Here is a 17,756-nt window from a genome sequence, read left to right as displayed (position 1 = left end):
CATTGTAAACTTTGCTCGTATCACTTCACCCTACTGTAATTTAAGACCATTTCTATAGTCTTACATCCCGCTGCTGAGGGATATACCGGCTGTTAAAGGCCCTGAACCAGAGTTATATGCCCGAGCCGAGGGCTATAGTTAAGGGTACTGTATTTGTTCTATGTTTGCTGGAAAAAGTGATCTCCCTCTGTAGACTTTTTATCCCTCACTAACAATAAATGTATTCTGAAGATTGTTCTCTATACCGCCTAATGTTAAACTGTAAACAATCTATTTTTTAGCCTATCAGTCAACCCATGGTTGATCTTGCCTTTGGAGTGATCAATGCTGTGAACCAGGTTGGGTGGAGTTTGTGTTTCATCAGACAACAATTAAATAAATAAAAACGAAGTAGGGCAGAGCCTTGTCACTGGGCACAGACAGCGGCGGCCGGCTCCGGTATGCGCAGTGGGGCAAGGGTCGAAATGGGGGAAGCTAACGGATGATGGAATAGGCATAATTAAATAAATAAATAATACCTATTCCGTAGGCTGCCCCCCTGCCCCACCCTGCGTACCTATACCGGCCAGTTCTGGGCACAGATAAACATGAAAAACGTGTCTGAAAATGAATAGCTGAGTCAAAAACTTGGCTATCATCATTTATTGGCAAATAGAAGGGGCGGAGGTAAAAAAGTTGCAGTCTGTTTCTTGAACATTGTCAACCAATCACAGCTTCACTTTTTTCAATGCATGGTACGGGGGACGTCAAGGGCGTGGTTTAGGATTTGATGACTTTTGTGTCGTTGCTCTCTGACACCACCTTCCCATCGACAACCTTCTGTGTGGTGGTGATGACCTTCTTCACCATCTGTGTGCTGGAGGCAGAACTGCTGGTCAGAGCATCCTGCAGGCTGGAGAAAGGGAAATAGGCGAATCAGTTTAAGACAAAGCGCTGCCTGATAACCGTCATCAAGGCATTAGCATTGGTGAGAACCAGATCAGAGGGAGTCAGAAAAACAACACAGGCCCAGTGCTGGTAACTACCTATTGAGAGACAACAATCATACTGGTTGGCATGGATGGAGACATGGACCCAGATTTATTAAGGCTTTGCGTCGACCTTGCACCATGCAAAGGGACGCAGGGCAACACAAAACCTAGATTCAAATTCAACAAACCACGCAGGGCCACCCTGCATGGCTTGGTAAATTTGGTCTAATGGAAGGCAGCGCAAGTCGCTGCCTTGCATTACGTTGCATGGCGGGGGCATTACATGGGTGGAGTGTGGGTGTTCCCATGCATCCATCCATGCAATCTGATGCATTCCCAGATTTACCAACAATGGTAGACCTGGGAATGCGTCAGAAATGTACTCCTTCCCGCCAGAGGCGCAAAGAGGAGAAATATCTTTAGTTCTCCTTGTTGTTTCCTCTTTCTAAGTGGGCTGCATTCTGCTGCACACTTAGAAAGAAAAAGCCTCAGAGGATTGTTTTCGTGCAGGAAGTGCCCTTTCCAACACTAGCATGCATGCTCCCTGGCACCACGGCGCAAGGTTGCCTGCATTGGTGGAAGGCAGCACATTATGTGCCAGCGCAAGAAGAGGACAGGAGTGCCCCATATAATGTTAAATACGGCGCTTTCCTGGCCTCTCCTTTTCATGCATCTCAGCACTGCAAGGTGTCTTGCTATGTTGCGTCAAACATTGATAAATCGGAGCCTAAAGTGCGAAATTTGCATTCATTTCTTTTGTTTTGAATAATTACATGAAATGCAAATCTGTCATTTAGTGTTATATTTTAGAATAAAAAGCATCCATGCATCAATGTTTGATAAAATGACAGATTTCTCAGTACAGTTAATAGCGTGAAAAACAAGGGGTGTAAGCAAATGACGCTCACGTTCTGGCCGTTTGTGTTATTGCGGCAAAATATTGCTCCTACCACCACATAATTAAATGATGTGGTGCCATTCTAGGAATTTGGCAAAACAAGCATAACATGAAATTCTATAAATTACGCAATCTACATTTCACCTAGGCCTATTATCGACATCTCCTTACACCTGTGTTGGACAGTAGCTTTGGGCAAAATCAGGGACAGCTGAATCCCACCCTGTCTTTTGAGCAGGCTCTCTAGGAGAAGGCAGAGGAAGACACCTAGAGAGGCCACGCCCACTGACGTGAGGCCACGCCCCTTTTTCTCTTTCTAACTATGTGCATTCCTCGGACGCGCAGCGGGCGCGCCGTCAGCACGCCAAAGGCGCGCCTAAGGCAAGCCCGTCTGCGCCCGGACGGGGCAAGGGGGATGTCACTCTGCCCATTCTATTCAATACTCCTCTACCGATCTGCTCAATCTGCATGCCCCCTGGCCTCTCGCTCTGACCACCCGGTCGCAGCTTGATCAACTAGGTTTGGGACACGCCCGAGAAGTTTTTCTCGAGCTTGACGCTTGCTTGGTCTCCCTCCCCCATCGGTCCACTATTCACCCCCCTCCACCCACTTCACCCCCCAACCTCGAGCTTAAAGTGAGCTACCTCAATACTCACTCACTAGCAAAACATCAGACGGAAATTTTTCATCTTCTAGAGGCCGACAGTCCCGATATACTGTTTATAACGGAAACCTGGTTGCATGACGGATCCTCTCCCGATATTTTGGCAGCCATTCCGCCTGGCTATTATATCATTCAAGCCAATAGGGCCTCTGGCAAATCCGGAGGGGGAGCGGCAGCCATTGTTAAGCTCCCAACCAGATTCTCCGTTCTTACCGTTCCCTGTATTCCTCAGGTTGACTGTTTAGCACTTAGGTTGGAATCCGCCGTATCACCCCTTATTTGTGTCTTAGTTTACCGCCCCCTTCAGCCCATGCCTGACTTTCCGACCATGTTCGGAGATCTATTGTCTCAGGTTGTTATTAATAACTCTAAAACCTTAGTCCTTGGAGACTTCAACTACTGGCCTCTGGACGAGAAGGAGAGCGCCTGCTCTGCGGCCTTCTCTGATCTTTTATGTGGCTTGAACTGTTGTCAACATATTAACTCTGCCACGCACACAAAAGGCCACATCCTAGACCAGGTCTGGACCTCTAACTTAGAGATCTCGGCCCCCCTTATACTGCCATGTGCATGGTCTGACCACTCCCTTATCTCTTTTTCCCTTAAAGCCCCTATCTGTCCCAGTAGGCCCCTGGAGGCGAACTTCTCGGCCCGGAATTGGAATAGAGCTGATATCAGCCAATTCGTTGACCTACTCAGCTCCTCCATTCCCTCCAAATCCGACTCAATAGACACTCAAGCTTCTGAGTCAACCCGCTGGCTCGAATCGGCTAGCGATGTGGTCGCCCCCCTTAAACGGGTCAAAGTTAGGCGCCCTCATGACGCTCAGAAATGGTTTTCCGAGGACCTTAAAGTTTTGAAACTCGGACTCAGACAAGCTGAGCGCCGTTGGCGCAGAACCTATGCCCCTGAAGCTAGGCTAGAGTACTCAACTTTACTCAAAGGGTACAAGTCCTCTATTGTGTCAGCCAAATCCCTATACTTTTCCAACAAAATTGTGGAGTCAGCTAACAAAGCTAAAGATATTTTCTCGATTGTGGAGGAACTGTCTCACCCGGACAGGGTATCCATTAAACCTCTCCCTTCACAAGGGCTTTGTGATTCTCTCAATCACTTCTTTGTTGAAAAGATTGTAAAAATCAAAAACAGCATTCCAGTATCGCCCTTATCTGACTCGCATGGGTCCCTCGCTGACCCTTCAACCTCCACTCCCTCACTCAGATTCCCCTCATCTTGGAGGCGGACTTTTCCGCTCTTTTAAGCAAAGTCACCTCAGGGTCTCCCACTGATTGCTGCCCTCCCAAGATCCTACGTGAGGCCTTTACTACTTGCCCAGCCCCCCCCTTGGCACTCCTGAATAATTCCCTCACTCTTGGCTTAGTCCCTAGCTCCTTTAAGGCAGCCGAGGTAGTGCCTATCTTAAAGAAACCCACAGCCGACCCCACGATCATGAGCAACTTCCGCCCCATCTCCCTCCTTCCCTACCTCAGCAAGGTGTTCGAATCTCACGTCACTAACATCTTGAGTTCGTTTGTTGAGCAATCTCACTTCCTTGATTCTCAACAGGCCGGGTTTAGACCCGCCCACTCTACAGAAACGGTCATACTCTCTGTCATGGAAGAACTGCGTAGGGGGGCCGACTCTAACATCAGTCAGGCCCTAGTGCTCCTGGATCTGTCGGCCGCCTTTGACACGGTCGACCATGTCAGCCTGGTCGACCGTGTCAGGCAGGCTGGCATCAGGGGCACTGCCCTGGACTGGGTTCGCTCGTTTCTCACCAGCCGCCAACAAGCGGTCAGGCTATCCCAGTTCTCTGCTGACAGGGTGGGGTTTACCTGTGGCGTGCCGCAGGGCTCCTCCTTATCCCCACTCCTTTTTAATATATATCTCACCCCCCTGATCCGGTCTCTCCGAGATAGGAATGTCACCGCGTTTAACTACGCGGATGACATCCAGTTGGTCTTCAACATCGACTCCTCGGACCAGTCGGTTTCAGATTTTCAAGCCACCCTCTGTCACATCAGCAACTGGATGGGGGCAAATCACCTCAAGCTTAACCCCGACAAGACCAAATTGGTTCTTGTCGGGGGGCCTTCCAACCCTTGGAACTCCAATTTCTGGCCTGCTAGCTTGGGCCTTCCCCCTCGTCCAGTTGACTCAGCCAAAAGCCTGGGGGTTATCATCAGTAAAGATCTTTCGATGAAGACCCAGATAAATGCCACTGTTTCTTCTTGTTTTTTCCAACTGCGAAAAATCCGGAAAATCGCGCGCTTTCTTACCACCGAGGCGCTTACCTTAGCCCTCCTGGCGTTAGTCATCTCTAGGATTGACTACGCCAACTCCTTGTACGTAGGCATCCCAGATTATCTTAAATGTTTGCAGCTTGTTCAGAACCAGGCGGCACGCCTCATCTTCCATCAACCGAGGCACCACCATGTCCGCCCCCTATTAAGATCTCTGCACTGGCTCCCTGTTTCTGAACGCTGCAAATTCAAGCTGGGTTGCCTTGTTTTTAAATCTCTGGCTGGCCTAGGTCCCACTTTCATCTCCTCCCTCATTCATCCCTATGTCCCCTCTCGTAATCTTCGCTCGGCTCACTCGGCTCTACTCTAAATCCCGAGAGTCAAGCGTAAGAAATGGGGTGGTTTAAGATTCTTATTCCTTGCTCCATCTCTCTGGAATTCCCTCCCATTGGACATAAGGCATGCTTCTCCCTATACCCATTTCAGATCCCTCCTCAAGACTTACCTGTTTTGCATTGCGTACAATTAAAATGTTTTCTCTTTCCCCAGTCTCCTTATTGTTCTCTTTTTTTTCTTTTCTCTGTTGCTGCAATGTACTCCCTTGCCCTGCCCAGGTGGTGCCCTCCGTTCTTTCTACACTAGCGCCAAGGAACTGTATAGTGTACGTTGCGCTTTACAAATACCTTTCACATCACATCACATCACATCTTATAGCTGATTAGAAATTCCTTCTCCTAGTATTAGACTAGAACTCCGGGAGTAGGCAGATGGGAGACAGCTTTCCATTTTGTCTTGCACCAAATCCCTAAGAGACTTTGATCCATTGTTGAACAGTCCCAGGACTGAGGGGTGAAATATCTCTAAAGGCCTAGTTTTAGTGAGGTGTGACCTGTAGGCATAATGGACGCAAATAAATTCCTTTCCCTTCTATCAACCCGTTTCCTGGTGAGCACTTACGTGAAATCATCACCACCATCCAACAACCGCCTGTAGGTCTCGATTTCTGCCTCCAGCTTCATCTTAATGTTGAGCAGGGACTGGTACTCGTGGGACTGCCGCTGGAGGTCGTTGCGCACCTGGGTGAGATCTTCCTCCAGCCGCAAGAGGATGTTGTTGATCTGATCCACCTGCATTGCATAGCGCCCCTCTGTGTCTCTAAGGCTGTCTTCTAGGTTAGCATTCTTGGGAGAGAGGGAGAGGTAGAGCAGATGTAAGAGCATCCCTTTGCAGTGTTGAAGAGCAGAAGAAACTCATTTGCACAGACATGTTTGGAGCAGATCATTGTTCTAGGTAATTTATGGCTGAGAATTCTGGGTTTCAGTGATGCATAAGGCTGAGGCTTAAAAGGATTTCCGAGTGCCTCTCCGTTGCATTTTCAATACTGAGTGAGTAATTGTGGGTGCAGATCCTTACCAAGCTTCGCATGGACTCCAGCTCGATCTCCAGGCCTTGGAGAGTCCTACGCAGGTCTGTGACCGTGGTCCTGGAGGACTGCAACAATTCACTTTCGTGTGTGACCTGGACTGTGAACTCTTCAACCTGGAGCAAGAGAAAACACAAGAGGCATTAGAACACCAACTGCACCTTTACGCGTCACTGGAACATGGGCCTGCTGCTCAGGTAGGAAGGGCATCAATTACACCAAACTAGTGCATCTGCAAGTCTCTGTCGAGGAGGCATAGATGCAGAACATCGTGCACTGAACATGGAGGTACAAGAACACTGCGACTAAAATATTGAGGACCAAAATATTAGCAGGTAGCTCTATATGGATAAGTATAGTTCTCCTGTGCTTAACTCCACATATATGTACATTGATTATATTGGTATACTAATGTAGAGAGAAAAGAATGGTAAATCTACTCTTACCTATGTGCCTCAATATTTTGGTCTTTAATATTTTCATCACTGTATTCTTGCAAGTCGATATTCAGTACAATATTACATACTATAACCCGTCAAGACTATAAAGACCATCAATCAATCAGGTTTCTTGTATAGCGCAACTACTCACCCATGAGGGTATCATGGCGCTGAGGGGGGAGGGGGGATCTGCCCTCACCCTGAACTATCTGTAGGGCATTGAACAGAAACGTTTTAGATATTTGTCATAAAATTATTTTTAGCCATTTCATTGTCTCACTGCTTTATATCCTACAGAAAGATGAACATCTGAGTAAGAGTGGCGGAGCTCTAGGTCTTGAGCCATATTTCTGGTGCAGGTTCATACTTTTAAACAGCAAAGCAATGCGCCTGCCTCGAATCTCTTTTCAATGGTACCTGGCGCTGGAAGTTCTTCTCGGCTTCCTCCCTGTTCTTCTGTGCCAGCTCATCGTACTGTGACCGGATTTCAGACATGATCTTGCCCAGGTCTTGGGTTTTGGGTGCGTCTACCTCGACGGTCAAACCTGAGCTGGCAATCTGAGCCTGCATGTTGTTCACCTCCTACAAAAGGAAAAATTGAAATTATTTGTAAGAAAACACGAAAAAATTCAAGGCACAAATATTCAACAAGTTTAGCCATTAAAGGACCCTTCTTATTGTGTCCTCCTATGCCTCTCCTTGTCTTCCCTCCTCGGTATCACTTCCAGAGGTCTGTCTCCCTTTCTGGTTTGCCTAAAGACAGACGTTTCCTTTCTATGGCTCTCTTTTTCTGTTGTTTTCCTTACATCTCCATCAGAATTGCTGTTTGTGCTGCATTACTTTTACCCTTAGAACTCCACTTCTCGTCCCCTGATGCTTCCTTCTTGGGCATCTTCAATCCTCCATTTACCTCTCTTTGCTACTCTCTCCCAGCCCCACCCCCACCACCACATCCAGATGGACAGAGCATCCTTACATCCTCATGGTTCTTCTTCAGGAAGATCAGCTCCTCACGCAGGGACTCAATTTCATTCTCAAGGTTCAGACGGTTCATGTTGGTGTCATCGATCACCTTCCGAAGTCCAGCAATGTCCATCTCCACCGATGTTCTGATAGCCAGTTCGGCTTCATACCTGACAAGGGTGGATTACTGTTAGGCAACACAATCAACTGAAACAGCCAAAGAAAGCACAAGGGGCTAGGGTCTTGGAAGGTAACAAAAACAACTTAAACCATCTCAAGAAAGCACACCCATCTAGGTTCTTGAATGGAAATACATCAAACTAACAGTAGCTGAATAAAGTGGAACCATCTAGGGCCTTGCATGATAACAAGTAACAAAACCAGCTGAAAAATTGGGAACAGGCAAGAGCCTTATGACAACACAAGTCACTGAAACTAGCTGAAAAATGCGGAGGTCGCTCGGGTCTTGCCAGAAAATAACAATCAAATGTAGGAAATCTGCCTCTTTTGCTTTGTCACCCCAGATTTTTTGCCTTTTGCTAGACTCTAATTTTTGCTGGATTTGGACTCTGCATTTACATCCTGGTAACCATTAGTAAAGTGCCTGTGATCCTAGTATATGGTACAAAGTGTACCCAGGGCCTGTAAGTTAAATATTCACTAGTTAACAGCAGCACTTGTTGTGCCATCCACTTCAGTAGCAGTGCAAACATAGCATTAGACATACCATTGTAGCCTTACTGTAGAAGTATAGAACTGCAATTTGACCTGTCATGGTACCCCTTTTGACTGGTCTTATGGCCCACAAGGCAGGGTACATGGTACTTAAAAACAGGACATGTTGAAATCTAATGTCAACATGTCCTTATACTGACTATTACCCAAAGTTATTTTCACTGTATGAAGCCTGTTGACATATGGAGAAATACTGAGAAGTAATAGTAAATACTAAAACTGTATCTCGGGAATAGAACCAGCTAGACAAATAATTAAACCACTTATTTTAATAGTTAACAAAAATTCAATTCATTGGTATAGTTGGATTTTTAATAATTAGTAAAGAAAAGCTACTTTAAAGAGTCACCATTTTCCAGCCTGAAGATCCTGGAGGCTAATTTCAGGTTGATCTCTAGTGTCTCCCACGCAGTTCTTAAACTTGAATAGGTGAGACTAGTAGTGAATTGCCTCCCAGGAGCAAACAAATAGGCTAACCGGAATATGCAGGGCGGGGGCTGTGTGCATCCTTTTCGACACTACAGTCAACAATCCTGCTCCAAGTGTCAAATCCTGTTTGACAGGTCTGATGGGTTTACATATAACCCTTGGGGCATGCTTGAAGGGGAAAGAACAGGATGCCTAAACAATTATTGTGGATCCACTGTCTGGTTGCTGAAGGACTTTAGTCTTTTTTTTAGTTTTTGTCCTACTAGACTTCTGCCATTGTGTTTACCTATAATCCTTGGGGCTCACTTGAAAAAGGAGAGAACAGGATCCCATGACAATCAATTCTTGTGGACCCCTTGCCTGGTTACTGGAGGGCCCTGTTTTTGTCCTACCAAACTTCGGTTTCTGGGTTTATCGCAGGTAGAGTGGCCGCCTCAATCTGAATTTTAGTGGTGTATTGGGGAGGACACCAAGTTTACCAAAGTACACTCCCCACCAATGCCGCCAGTCACCAGGAGACACATTTACAAAAATAAATTGAAGAATGGAGCTGTGGCAAATTTGGTGGTGCCACAGTCCGACATTTTGAAAATGCAGGGATGCGCCGTATTCACAAGAATACGGTGCCCCCTATGTTTCCCCTAGCGCTGGGGCAAAAAAGGCTGCCTAGCGCCAGCACAGGCACCCTACTGCCATGTTGCATGGGTGACTGCGCTGCAGGGATGATTGTTTATGTGTAGTATGGGACACCTTCCTGCACATATACAATCAATAATGATGATTTGCTCTTTCTATGTGTACTGAAGAATGCAGCACACATCGAAAGAGCAAAAAACGAGGAGAAACTAATAATTTTTCCTTGTATCGCCATTCTAATGCCGAGTATTCCATAGCAAATCTGTGGCAGTGTAAAAAAACAATGGGTGTTGTGGTGGAACACCCACAGCAACACCCATTGCATGCCCCTTTGCCACAGAGGACTGCAGCGAAAAGGGGTATATTTACACGGTGGGGTTAAGCCATGTTAGGTGGCTTAGCGCCACCTTGTAAATATAGAAAATGGTGCTATTGCACCTGAGCATCAAAAAAAGGGATGTTCAGGTGGTGATAGGGGCTTGTAAATATGCCCCCATGTTTAGCGTTGCCGTAGAATTTCGCCATCTTGAAAATGCCCAAAGTGGATAGGGTAGGCCTCGGAATTTTCACCCCATTAGTTAGGGTATTCCCAAGAGTCATTTCAACCCACTAGCTCGTGCCAGGCAAAATGGGGCAACTCCAGGCACCCATTTCAGAACACTTCTTTGACCTAAGGAAGATTCGAAGGCTGAACCTGCTGTCTGTGACCTGAGAGGAGCCCTGCAGCACTAGATCTATCCCCTCTAGTACCCACGACAAAGAAGATTACAGGGGTCGTAAGGTTGCTCCTCCTGTTAAAGCTACAGTGATACCACAGGCTACAAGAGGCTTCTTCCTGAAAATATCCAGTTGACAGTGGCTGGATCGGGAATTGGCCCAGCTGTTGGTCTCCCTCTGACACCCTGGGAGTCTCCAAGTGCCTCCCCTGAGGTCTTGCTTTAGAGAAGTACACTCCTGTGCAAGATTGGGCCTCAAAGATGGAAGTCAGAAGGTAAAATTGTGGACTAGGACAAGCCTAGTTGGTGTATCTGATCCCCACTTCATTGTGGTCAGCCTCAAATTGTGCCTTGGTCCCGGTCTAACACAACCACTGACTCTCATTGGCACCTTGTGCTTGTTGGCGCTATTTCTACCTACATTTTTAAACTTCATATCTCTTTTTCCCAATATTAGATTCTTGTCAGTTCTGCGTTGTTTTGTTTATTAAATATAACTCTACTGTCCGAATTCCATTCGGGATTTTTATTGTTTTGCATTTTGAACATAGTACTGTTTTGGTATTACCTAAACACTTTAATCTAGCGACCTTGAGGGTTCGCCCTGGCAAAGATTGTGATTATTCCTTGTGGTGGATAGTCACCCGTCCCAAATAATAATCCAGTTGATTACAGCACCTGAACCCAGTTCAGAAGCAGAACTGGCTATGGCTTTGCAAGGCAACACAATCAACTAAAACCACCTGAATTCAGCACAACCTTGCTTGGGTCTTCAACGATCAGCTAGGTATATCAGTCAAGAAACGAAAAGTAGGCTCCCTAGAATGGAAAGGAGTATAACTAGCCCCACCACTGGTGGCGCAGCCCTCACCTCAACAGTGATGCTGACTAACGCAACCAATGGGACACTTCTGGCCCCTGCACAATGACTGGAACTCTTCCTGGATCACGTGACGGTGCTGAAAGAAACAGATTGGGTCCCCTGATGCTGGCGCAAGGGGTTAAAATCTTGTGCTAGAGGCAGTTCTGCCTCTCAAATGTCAGCCACTGCCCCGGAGAGTTACCGCTGCATTCCTGCTTCTGAGGGTGTGCTTGTCCTGCTTAGTTGTATTAATGTGACCTACTTTACTTCCACAACACAGTATTGCATTCTAAGTGCTTTCAACTAGGCCGACAGCTCACTAGGATTAACAATTGTTCTCAAAAGAATGACACAATGCATTTGAGTACAAATGTTAAAAGCTAATCATTGATGTCATTGATATATGTGGATGATATGTATTAAAAGATACTGGTTCAGACATATATTGTACCCATTGTGTGAAATGTCATGTGATACCTAGACTAATATACAATTGGCTAATGAATCAAAGTAATGCCAATATGGGATTCTACGCATTGTTTTTAGAGAATAGATTGGGTGTTTGTTCAGTTGAATGAATGTTTGGCCTTGATGCACAAGTATGGCTTTTAGATTTCTGTCCCGATAGGGAGCCTGTGACAAATAAGAATGTAAGTTGATGAATAAGAGAACACAAATATGTATCATGTAATAAAGAATCTTTTGAATATGTATGATTCATGATATTGATTATTTATTGTGTTATACCTATCTGAAAGTAAGTGGAGGAGCATTGTTTTTCGTGTGTTTTGATTGCTGTTTTCCCCTGGTGTTGTCTTGTCCTATTATTAGTTTACATGGGCCCTCTTGTGTCTAGATTTGAGTCGACAGCTCACTGGGCCGGGGCCTGTGGCACTGCAAGTGCTAAGACGCTGTGGATTGGTGCAAACAGGTCCAGTGTGATGTGATGAGGCTGGAAGCCTTCAGAATCTAACACCATTCAATCAAGGGCACCAAAGAGTCTGAAGCTAACAGTGAATCTAACACCATTCAATCAAGGGCACCAAAGAGTCTGAAGCTAACAGTGAGGCTGTCCCCAGGCCCAGTTTTTGAGAGGCCACACAACACTCACTTGACTCGGAAGTCATCAGCTGCCAGGCGGGCGTTGTCGATCTGCAGGACCAGCTGGGCATTATCCACGGTGCTGTCATGAACCTGGAGAAGAGAGGAAGGGCATCAGACGCACATACATGGGCAAGGAAATGCACAAAAGTGTGCCATGGTGTGGGTGCAGGGCTATGGAAATCTCGAGTGCTTGCAACATTCTGAACATGGTGATGTGTGCGAGGAAATGTGCGAGTGTGCACGCGCGTCTGTAAGAAATAGGTTTCAGCAATAGTGACAACAGGACTAGCGGGGAGGGGTGCATAAAAGAGAAAGGTGTGTTTAAAGTGTGAGGGTATGTGGATTAAAGGCATGAACTGACCTATTTAGTGGAAAAATAACACCTGCAGAAATTCATAAAACATATATATTTAATATATTCGCAAACTATTATTAATTCACTTGGACTACTGAACACAACTCTTTATGGCTCTCCTGTGGCCCAAACAGCGCAGCGATCATCACTGGTGTAAGTGGGCTCTGAGGTGCATGGGGCACCTACATTTCTGGGAAGCTCCTCTTACCGCAGGGTTACCTGGGATGCAAGATGTCACGTGAGTGTCTCCCCTGGCATTAAGATGGCATTTATGTGACAGCTGCTGTCGCCCTGAAACTTTAGAGTTGTGCCTCTATTCATTCTCCCAGAGATGGATAGTGGTGAGGTGCATAGTACCAACATGTCGCTGTATAGCCTCTTCGCAGTGCCAAGTCTTGTGTGGCATCACTGCCCACTGGCAGGCAGGGTGACACCTACAGCCTTCCCTCCCTTCTGCTCTGTCATCTGCTAAGTTTCTGTAGCTGACATACGTTCATCTTTGGCATCAGCTCACCACAATGCTCCCTGGGTATTCACTTTCCCCTCCCCTCCCCCTCCTGGGCTCCACAGCACACCTGAGGAGGCTGGTGCAGCTGACGTCTGTTTGTCTTTCCTAGGCTGGCAGTGCTGTTGTTTACATTCCCTGCCAGGTGCGCTTTTCTTCTGTCCTGGGAGCTGAACGAAGTGGGGATTAGAGGCTGAACAGAAAGACACACTGTCGGATATCACCGTGGACTGGTCTTGAGTGAGCTGCCCCGCCACATGCCCCGAGTCTAGGGAGGTTTCGTGCTCCGGCGCCCTTTCCACAGTGCAAGAACGTGCCTCTGTACCGAGAGGGCCTACACCAGGCCCGGACTGGCCATTGCGGGCACCGGGCAATCCCCCGGTGCGCCGTAAGGGTGGGGGCCGGTTTTGGGCCCTGGGGGCCGGTTTTGTTACAGGGCCGCTGCAAAATCGGCCCTGTAACAAAACCGGCCGTAAACCGGCCCGGCAAAGAGCTCGGTCGCGCCCCCAGGGGGCCGGCCGAGCACTTTGCCAGGGTCGATTTTGGTTCTCAGTCCGGCCCTGGCCTACACCCGACTCCCCTGCTCCACAACCGCCGCTTTCTTCAGCCAGGACGCAAGGGCTGAGTCCGCCTTCCTGGCTGGCAAATGCTGGCTTCAGGCCTGAGCCTTGAACATCCGCTTAACTCTTTCCTTCTGCCCTCCTCGGGCACCTCCGTTGTTCTACTCCACCCCCCTCCTTGCCCTACTGCCAGTGGTGAAACCTAATATGATGGGGACAGCCATGCGGAATGCCGCCCAGCGGTTTACAGATATTCACAGGCTTTAGGTTGAATGGGGGCCGAGAAGGGTGGGGCCCGTGCACCGAAGGCCCTGCTGGAGGCTCCTGTATCCTGCCACGCTGGCATGCTCTCGGAGGGCTGCATGCCAGGGTGCCTTTCTCAGCGCAGGAAGGGCTGGCAAGACCCACCCATGGCCCCTTGACCATATTCCTGGTCAAGGGGCTGGTGTGAACACGTGTCAGGGCTGATGTTCACTTCCATTGCAGTTCGGCCTGGTCTCTCGTGCTGTCCTCCTGCCTCCCACCCTGGGGCATCCTGACCCTAGGCCAAGGGTGCACCTGGCTTTTGCCCCGAGCCTCCCTGTTCACAAACGTTCACGGTCCACAGGCTGCAGGGTTAATGTTTGACAAGATGGCGCGCAGAAGCGGCATGAAGTCATGCGTTCCCCGTTACACTTCGGCCTCTCGCGACTGGCGGAGGCCCAGTGTGTGAGCGCAGTGTATCCACTGGCGTAACGAAAATTGAGGGGGCCTCCCTGCAAGGTATGTAGAGGGGCCCCCTCCGGGCTCAATTAGGAGCTGTTCGGACAGAGTGCAGTGCCGAGGGGGCCCCCTGGAGCTTCGGCCCCCCCCCCACCGCGTGGGCTGCGGGGGGCCTGCGTTACGCCCCTGAGTGTATCCAACGGAGACCTCTCTCCCAAGGTCACTGACGCAGCACAGGCGAGGACGGGTGGAGGCCAGCAGCGCAGGCACACACAGGAAACGGAAACAGCGTGTGGCGCTGGAGAGACGCAGCGAAGGGAACAAGCAAGGGGACACACTGAGAACACGGTGGGAGGGACACACACCTGTGGTGTACACACACACCACAGAAAGATTCTTCCTGGAGGGCGACGGTGGGAAGAAATTAACTTTTGAGCCATCATTCAAATTGTCAGTCCCAGCACCAACACCGCATGGGTCGATGGGAGAGGCTTCCTTACAAACTCATACCCAAATGGGAAAAAAGCGCAGAACAACAACACCCGGCACACCCTAAGAACTGTACTGTCCAGGGCAACAGGCACCAGATGAAGGGACAGCAGAGCGACAAAGGGCGAGCAGGATATTTTTTGAGAGGGGTGTGTGTGTTTCGGTTGCATACAACGAAACAGTGACTTGGTAACAGAGTGGGCCAGCCTAAAAGAAAGGACAATGGGACAATGGAGCCTGGTATTCCCAATGGGCATGGACAGTGAGACTGGGTCACTCTCACCTGGAGGGAGCAGTGGCAAAGGGCAGAGTGGGTCGCCCTCATCGGGTGAGTGGCCGGTGGGATAGGGCAGTGGAAGAGTGGGATTGTGTGGCTACTATACCCTATTGAGCGGGCGGTGAGGTGATTGGACCACTCCTCAGGTGAGCGGGTAGGCTGGAGTGGCCCACACCCACCTCAGGAGAAGGGTTGGTGGTCTGGGGTGGAGTGGGCCTCCCTTCCCTGGTGGAGAGGCTGCAGAGCGATAGGGTGGAGTGGGCGAGGCTCACTTGGTGAGGAGGGGCAGTGAGATAACCTGAGGTGGATTACACTTACTTGTCTCCCCTGCTCCTCCTCTGGAGCATGAACCGAGGGCTCTACTCACTGATGCTCAGTCTCAGGTGGAGGTTGAGGTTGCTTTCTTGTTGGGGGGCATCAGTGGGACTTGGCCTCTCACCAATCACTGAGCTCCTGCATGTTTCCACTGCCGGGTGATTAGCACCTTCTTGCCCAAGTAGGGTTAAGGGTTACGGTTGACGTTTTAGGGTTGTGGATTATGGTCAGGGTGGGCTCTCACTTGTAGCCTCAGCTTCTCCAAATTAATTCAGTAGGAGCTTAAGTTAAGAGGCTAAGACGCTTCTTTACCAAGGTAGGGAAGTTTGGGTGGGGCTGTTGTGGTTTACGTTCCAGTCCTTTGGCTAAGGATAGACTTTAGGAGCAGGTCTTTATGGGATGGGCCGTATTTGCCTCGTATTCTCGTCCAGGCTGCAGACGTTTGGGCGCATATCTTGGGGGCTCCGGCCTTTCTCCTCCAAGTAGGGTTGAGGTTAATGTTAGTGTTGAATATGCCAGGTTTGAAGTTTTGGTTTTATTTGAAAATGGGATGTCTCCTCCCCTTGCTATTGCCAGAGCTGCTCGGTCCCTTATTTTCTAGGTCGGATTAGGGCTAGGAGTGGGGATGGATTTACCCTTGGTGCTGTGGTGGGAGGGGCTAGTGTTCAAATGGGTGTCTGCTCGAGAGTGCGGAAGTGGAGGCCCGCGCCCACTGCGTGCTCTTTTCTTGGGCGGGTGGGGTTAGTGCTGGACTTGTGGGGATGAGGGCTGCTCTCCCTAACTTCTCTTCTCGGCTCTTCCAGGGTCTGACAGTAGGGGCTCTTTCCTGCACACTTCTCATGAAACTGGTCTGGGGTTAAGGGTAGTGGCCAGTTCTAGGCCGGAGTCTCTCAACCACCGCTGCAACCCCAGCAGTAAGGGGCCTCGGTCCCGGGTAGAGGTGCAAACTCTTTGCGCAGGTAGGCTTATGGGGGCTGGTGCAAGCTTGTCTCTTACCTGTGCTGGACACTCCAGGGTCCGGCAGCGAGGCCCCGGCCTGGGCGCGCGCTCGCTCCTCGCCCAGGCGCTGTCACTGCGGATGGGGGCTCTGGCTGCGAGTTTCTTACCTGTCACCTGGGGTTGAGGTTCGTTCGCTCGGGCTGGACTCTTACCTGCCGCCTCAAGTCCTCCAGGGTCCGGTAGTAGGGGCTCCAGTCCTTGGTGCTCGGCCCCTTCTTCTCCAGGTAGTCCCGGATCTTCACCTCCAGGCCCTGGTTGGCCGCCTCCAGGCTGCGCACCTTGTCCAGGTAGGTGGCCAGGCGGTCGTTGAGGTCCTGCATGGTCTCCTTCTCGTTCTGGCCCCCGCCTGAGCCGGACAGGCTGAAGCTGGTGCTGGACCCGCCGTAGGGGCTGGACCCGCCGTAGCCCCCCAGGCCCCCGCCGTAGCCCCCCGCGCCCCCGCCGTAGCCCGAGCTGACGGTGGACACCCTGGACACGGAGATGCGGGCGCCCTGGCCCCCGGCGCCCGCGTGCATGCTGGCGGAGCTGCCCAGGGGCCCGAACCTCTTGAACCCCTGCACGCTCTGGCTGGAGCCCAGGGGCCGGTAGCTGCCGCCCCCGGACACGGTGGTGGAGTACATGACGTTGGAGGACCTGGTGCTCATGGTGGAGGGAGGAGAGGCGGACGAGGAGGAGAGGCGCTGGCAGGAGATGCTGCGGGAACCAACTTCAGGACTCGCCTCCCGGATTTATATCCACAAGTGGAAAGGGAGGGCGAGAGGAAGGGGTGGGGTGTTTGCTCCACCCACACGGGTGCGGGCAGGAGGAAGGAGGGGGTGTGGCGTGGAGAAGGAGGGGGGAGAGCGGCGGGGTGCAGAGACCGCGGGAAAGAGAAGCAGGGGGAAGGGGAAGAGGTATAGGGACAGAGGGTGAAAGGAAAGAGAGGGAAGACTGAGGTAAACGGAAGAGAAAATGAAAGGACAGGGGAAGGGGCAAAGGAAAAGTGGTGCTGAGAGAAAGTGAAAAAAAAGTGGTACACCGACGTGGCAAATGGGAACAGAGAAAGATCTGGAGAGAGAAAGGGGAAATGTATCGGGAGTTTGGGCAAATGACGTAAAAAAAATCACGGGGAGGCAACAGGCATATGCATCGAGGGAAATGGGTACGAGGTGAGCGAAGGAAAGGGGTGCAGGGCGGAGGGGAAAGAACAGTAACGTAAAGCAAAATATACAGAAAGACGAACATAGCAAAAGATGCAGAGACTAAAAGATGTGAAGAGAAAGCGTACGAGTTAAAACACAATTAAGAGGCACAAGGAGAGAGTTTGGCCCGCAAAGTATACAGAAAGAGGCATAGCACGCCGTAGAGGGACACGGGGAAAGGGCTTCATAGATGGAGGGGCACATGGTGCAGTGTGAGGGAGGACAGAGGGGGAGAGGTGAAATGGGGACAGGAACACTGTACAGGTAGAGAGGGAAAGAGGGGGCAAGC

General features: G+C 49.8%; 1 protein-coding gene across 1 annotated transcript; it reads right to left on the bottom strand.

The window, feature by feature from the left end:
- Positions 1–627: 627 nt before the first annotated feature.
- Positions 628–17,029, bottom strand: KRT18 (keratin 18). Its single transcript, XM_078689168.1, has 7 exons — positions 16,439–17,029; positions 12,092–12,174; positions 7,616–7,772; positions 7,057–7,221; positions 6,190–6,315; positions 5,734–5,957; positions 628–892 (listed from the first exon to the last, which is right to left on the bottom strand). Exons 1-7 carry the CDS (start codon positions 16,928–16,930, stop codon positions 760–762), a joined length of 1,380 nt encoding a protein of 459 aa, XP_078545294.1. The 5' UTR covers positions 16,931–17,029; the 3' UTR covers positions 628–759.
- Between the last annotated feature and the right edge of the window lie 727 nt (positions 17,030–17,756).

The sequence above is a fragment of the Lissotriton helveticus genome, chromosome 1_1, assembly GCF_964261635.1.
Source record: "Lissotriton helveticus chromosome 1_1, aLisHel1.1, whole genome shotgun sequence".
NCBI classification, from domain to species: Eukaryota; Metazoa; Chordata; class Amphibia; order Caudata; family Salamandridae; genus Lissotriton; species Lissotriton helveticus.
Note: the sequence above shows the minus strand (reverse complement) of the source record. Positions and strands in the feature narration are given on the sequence as shown.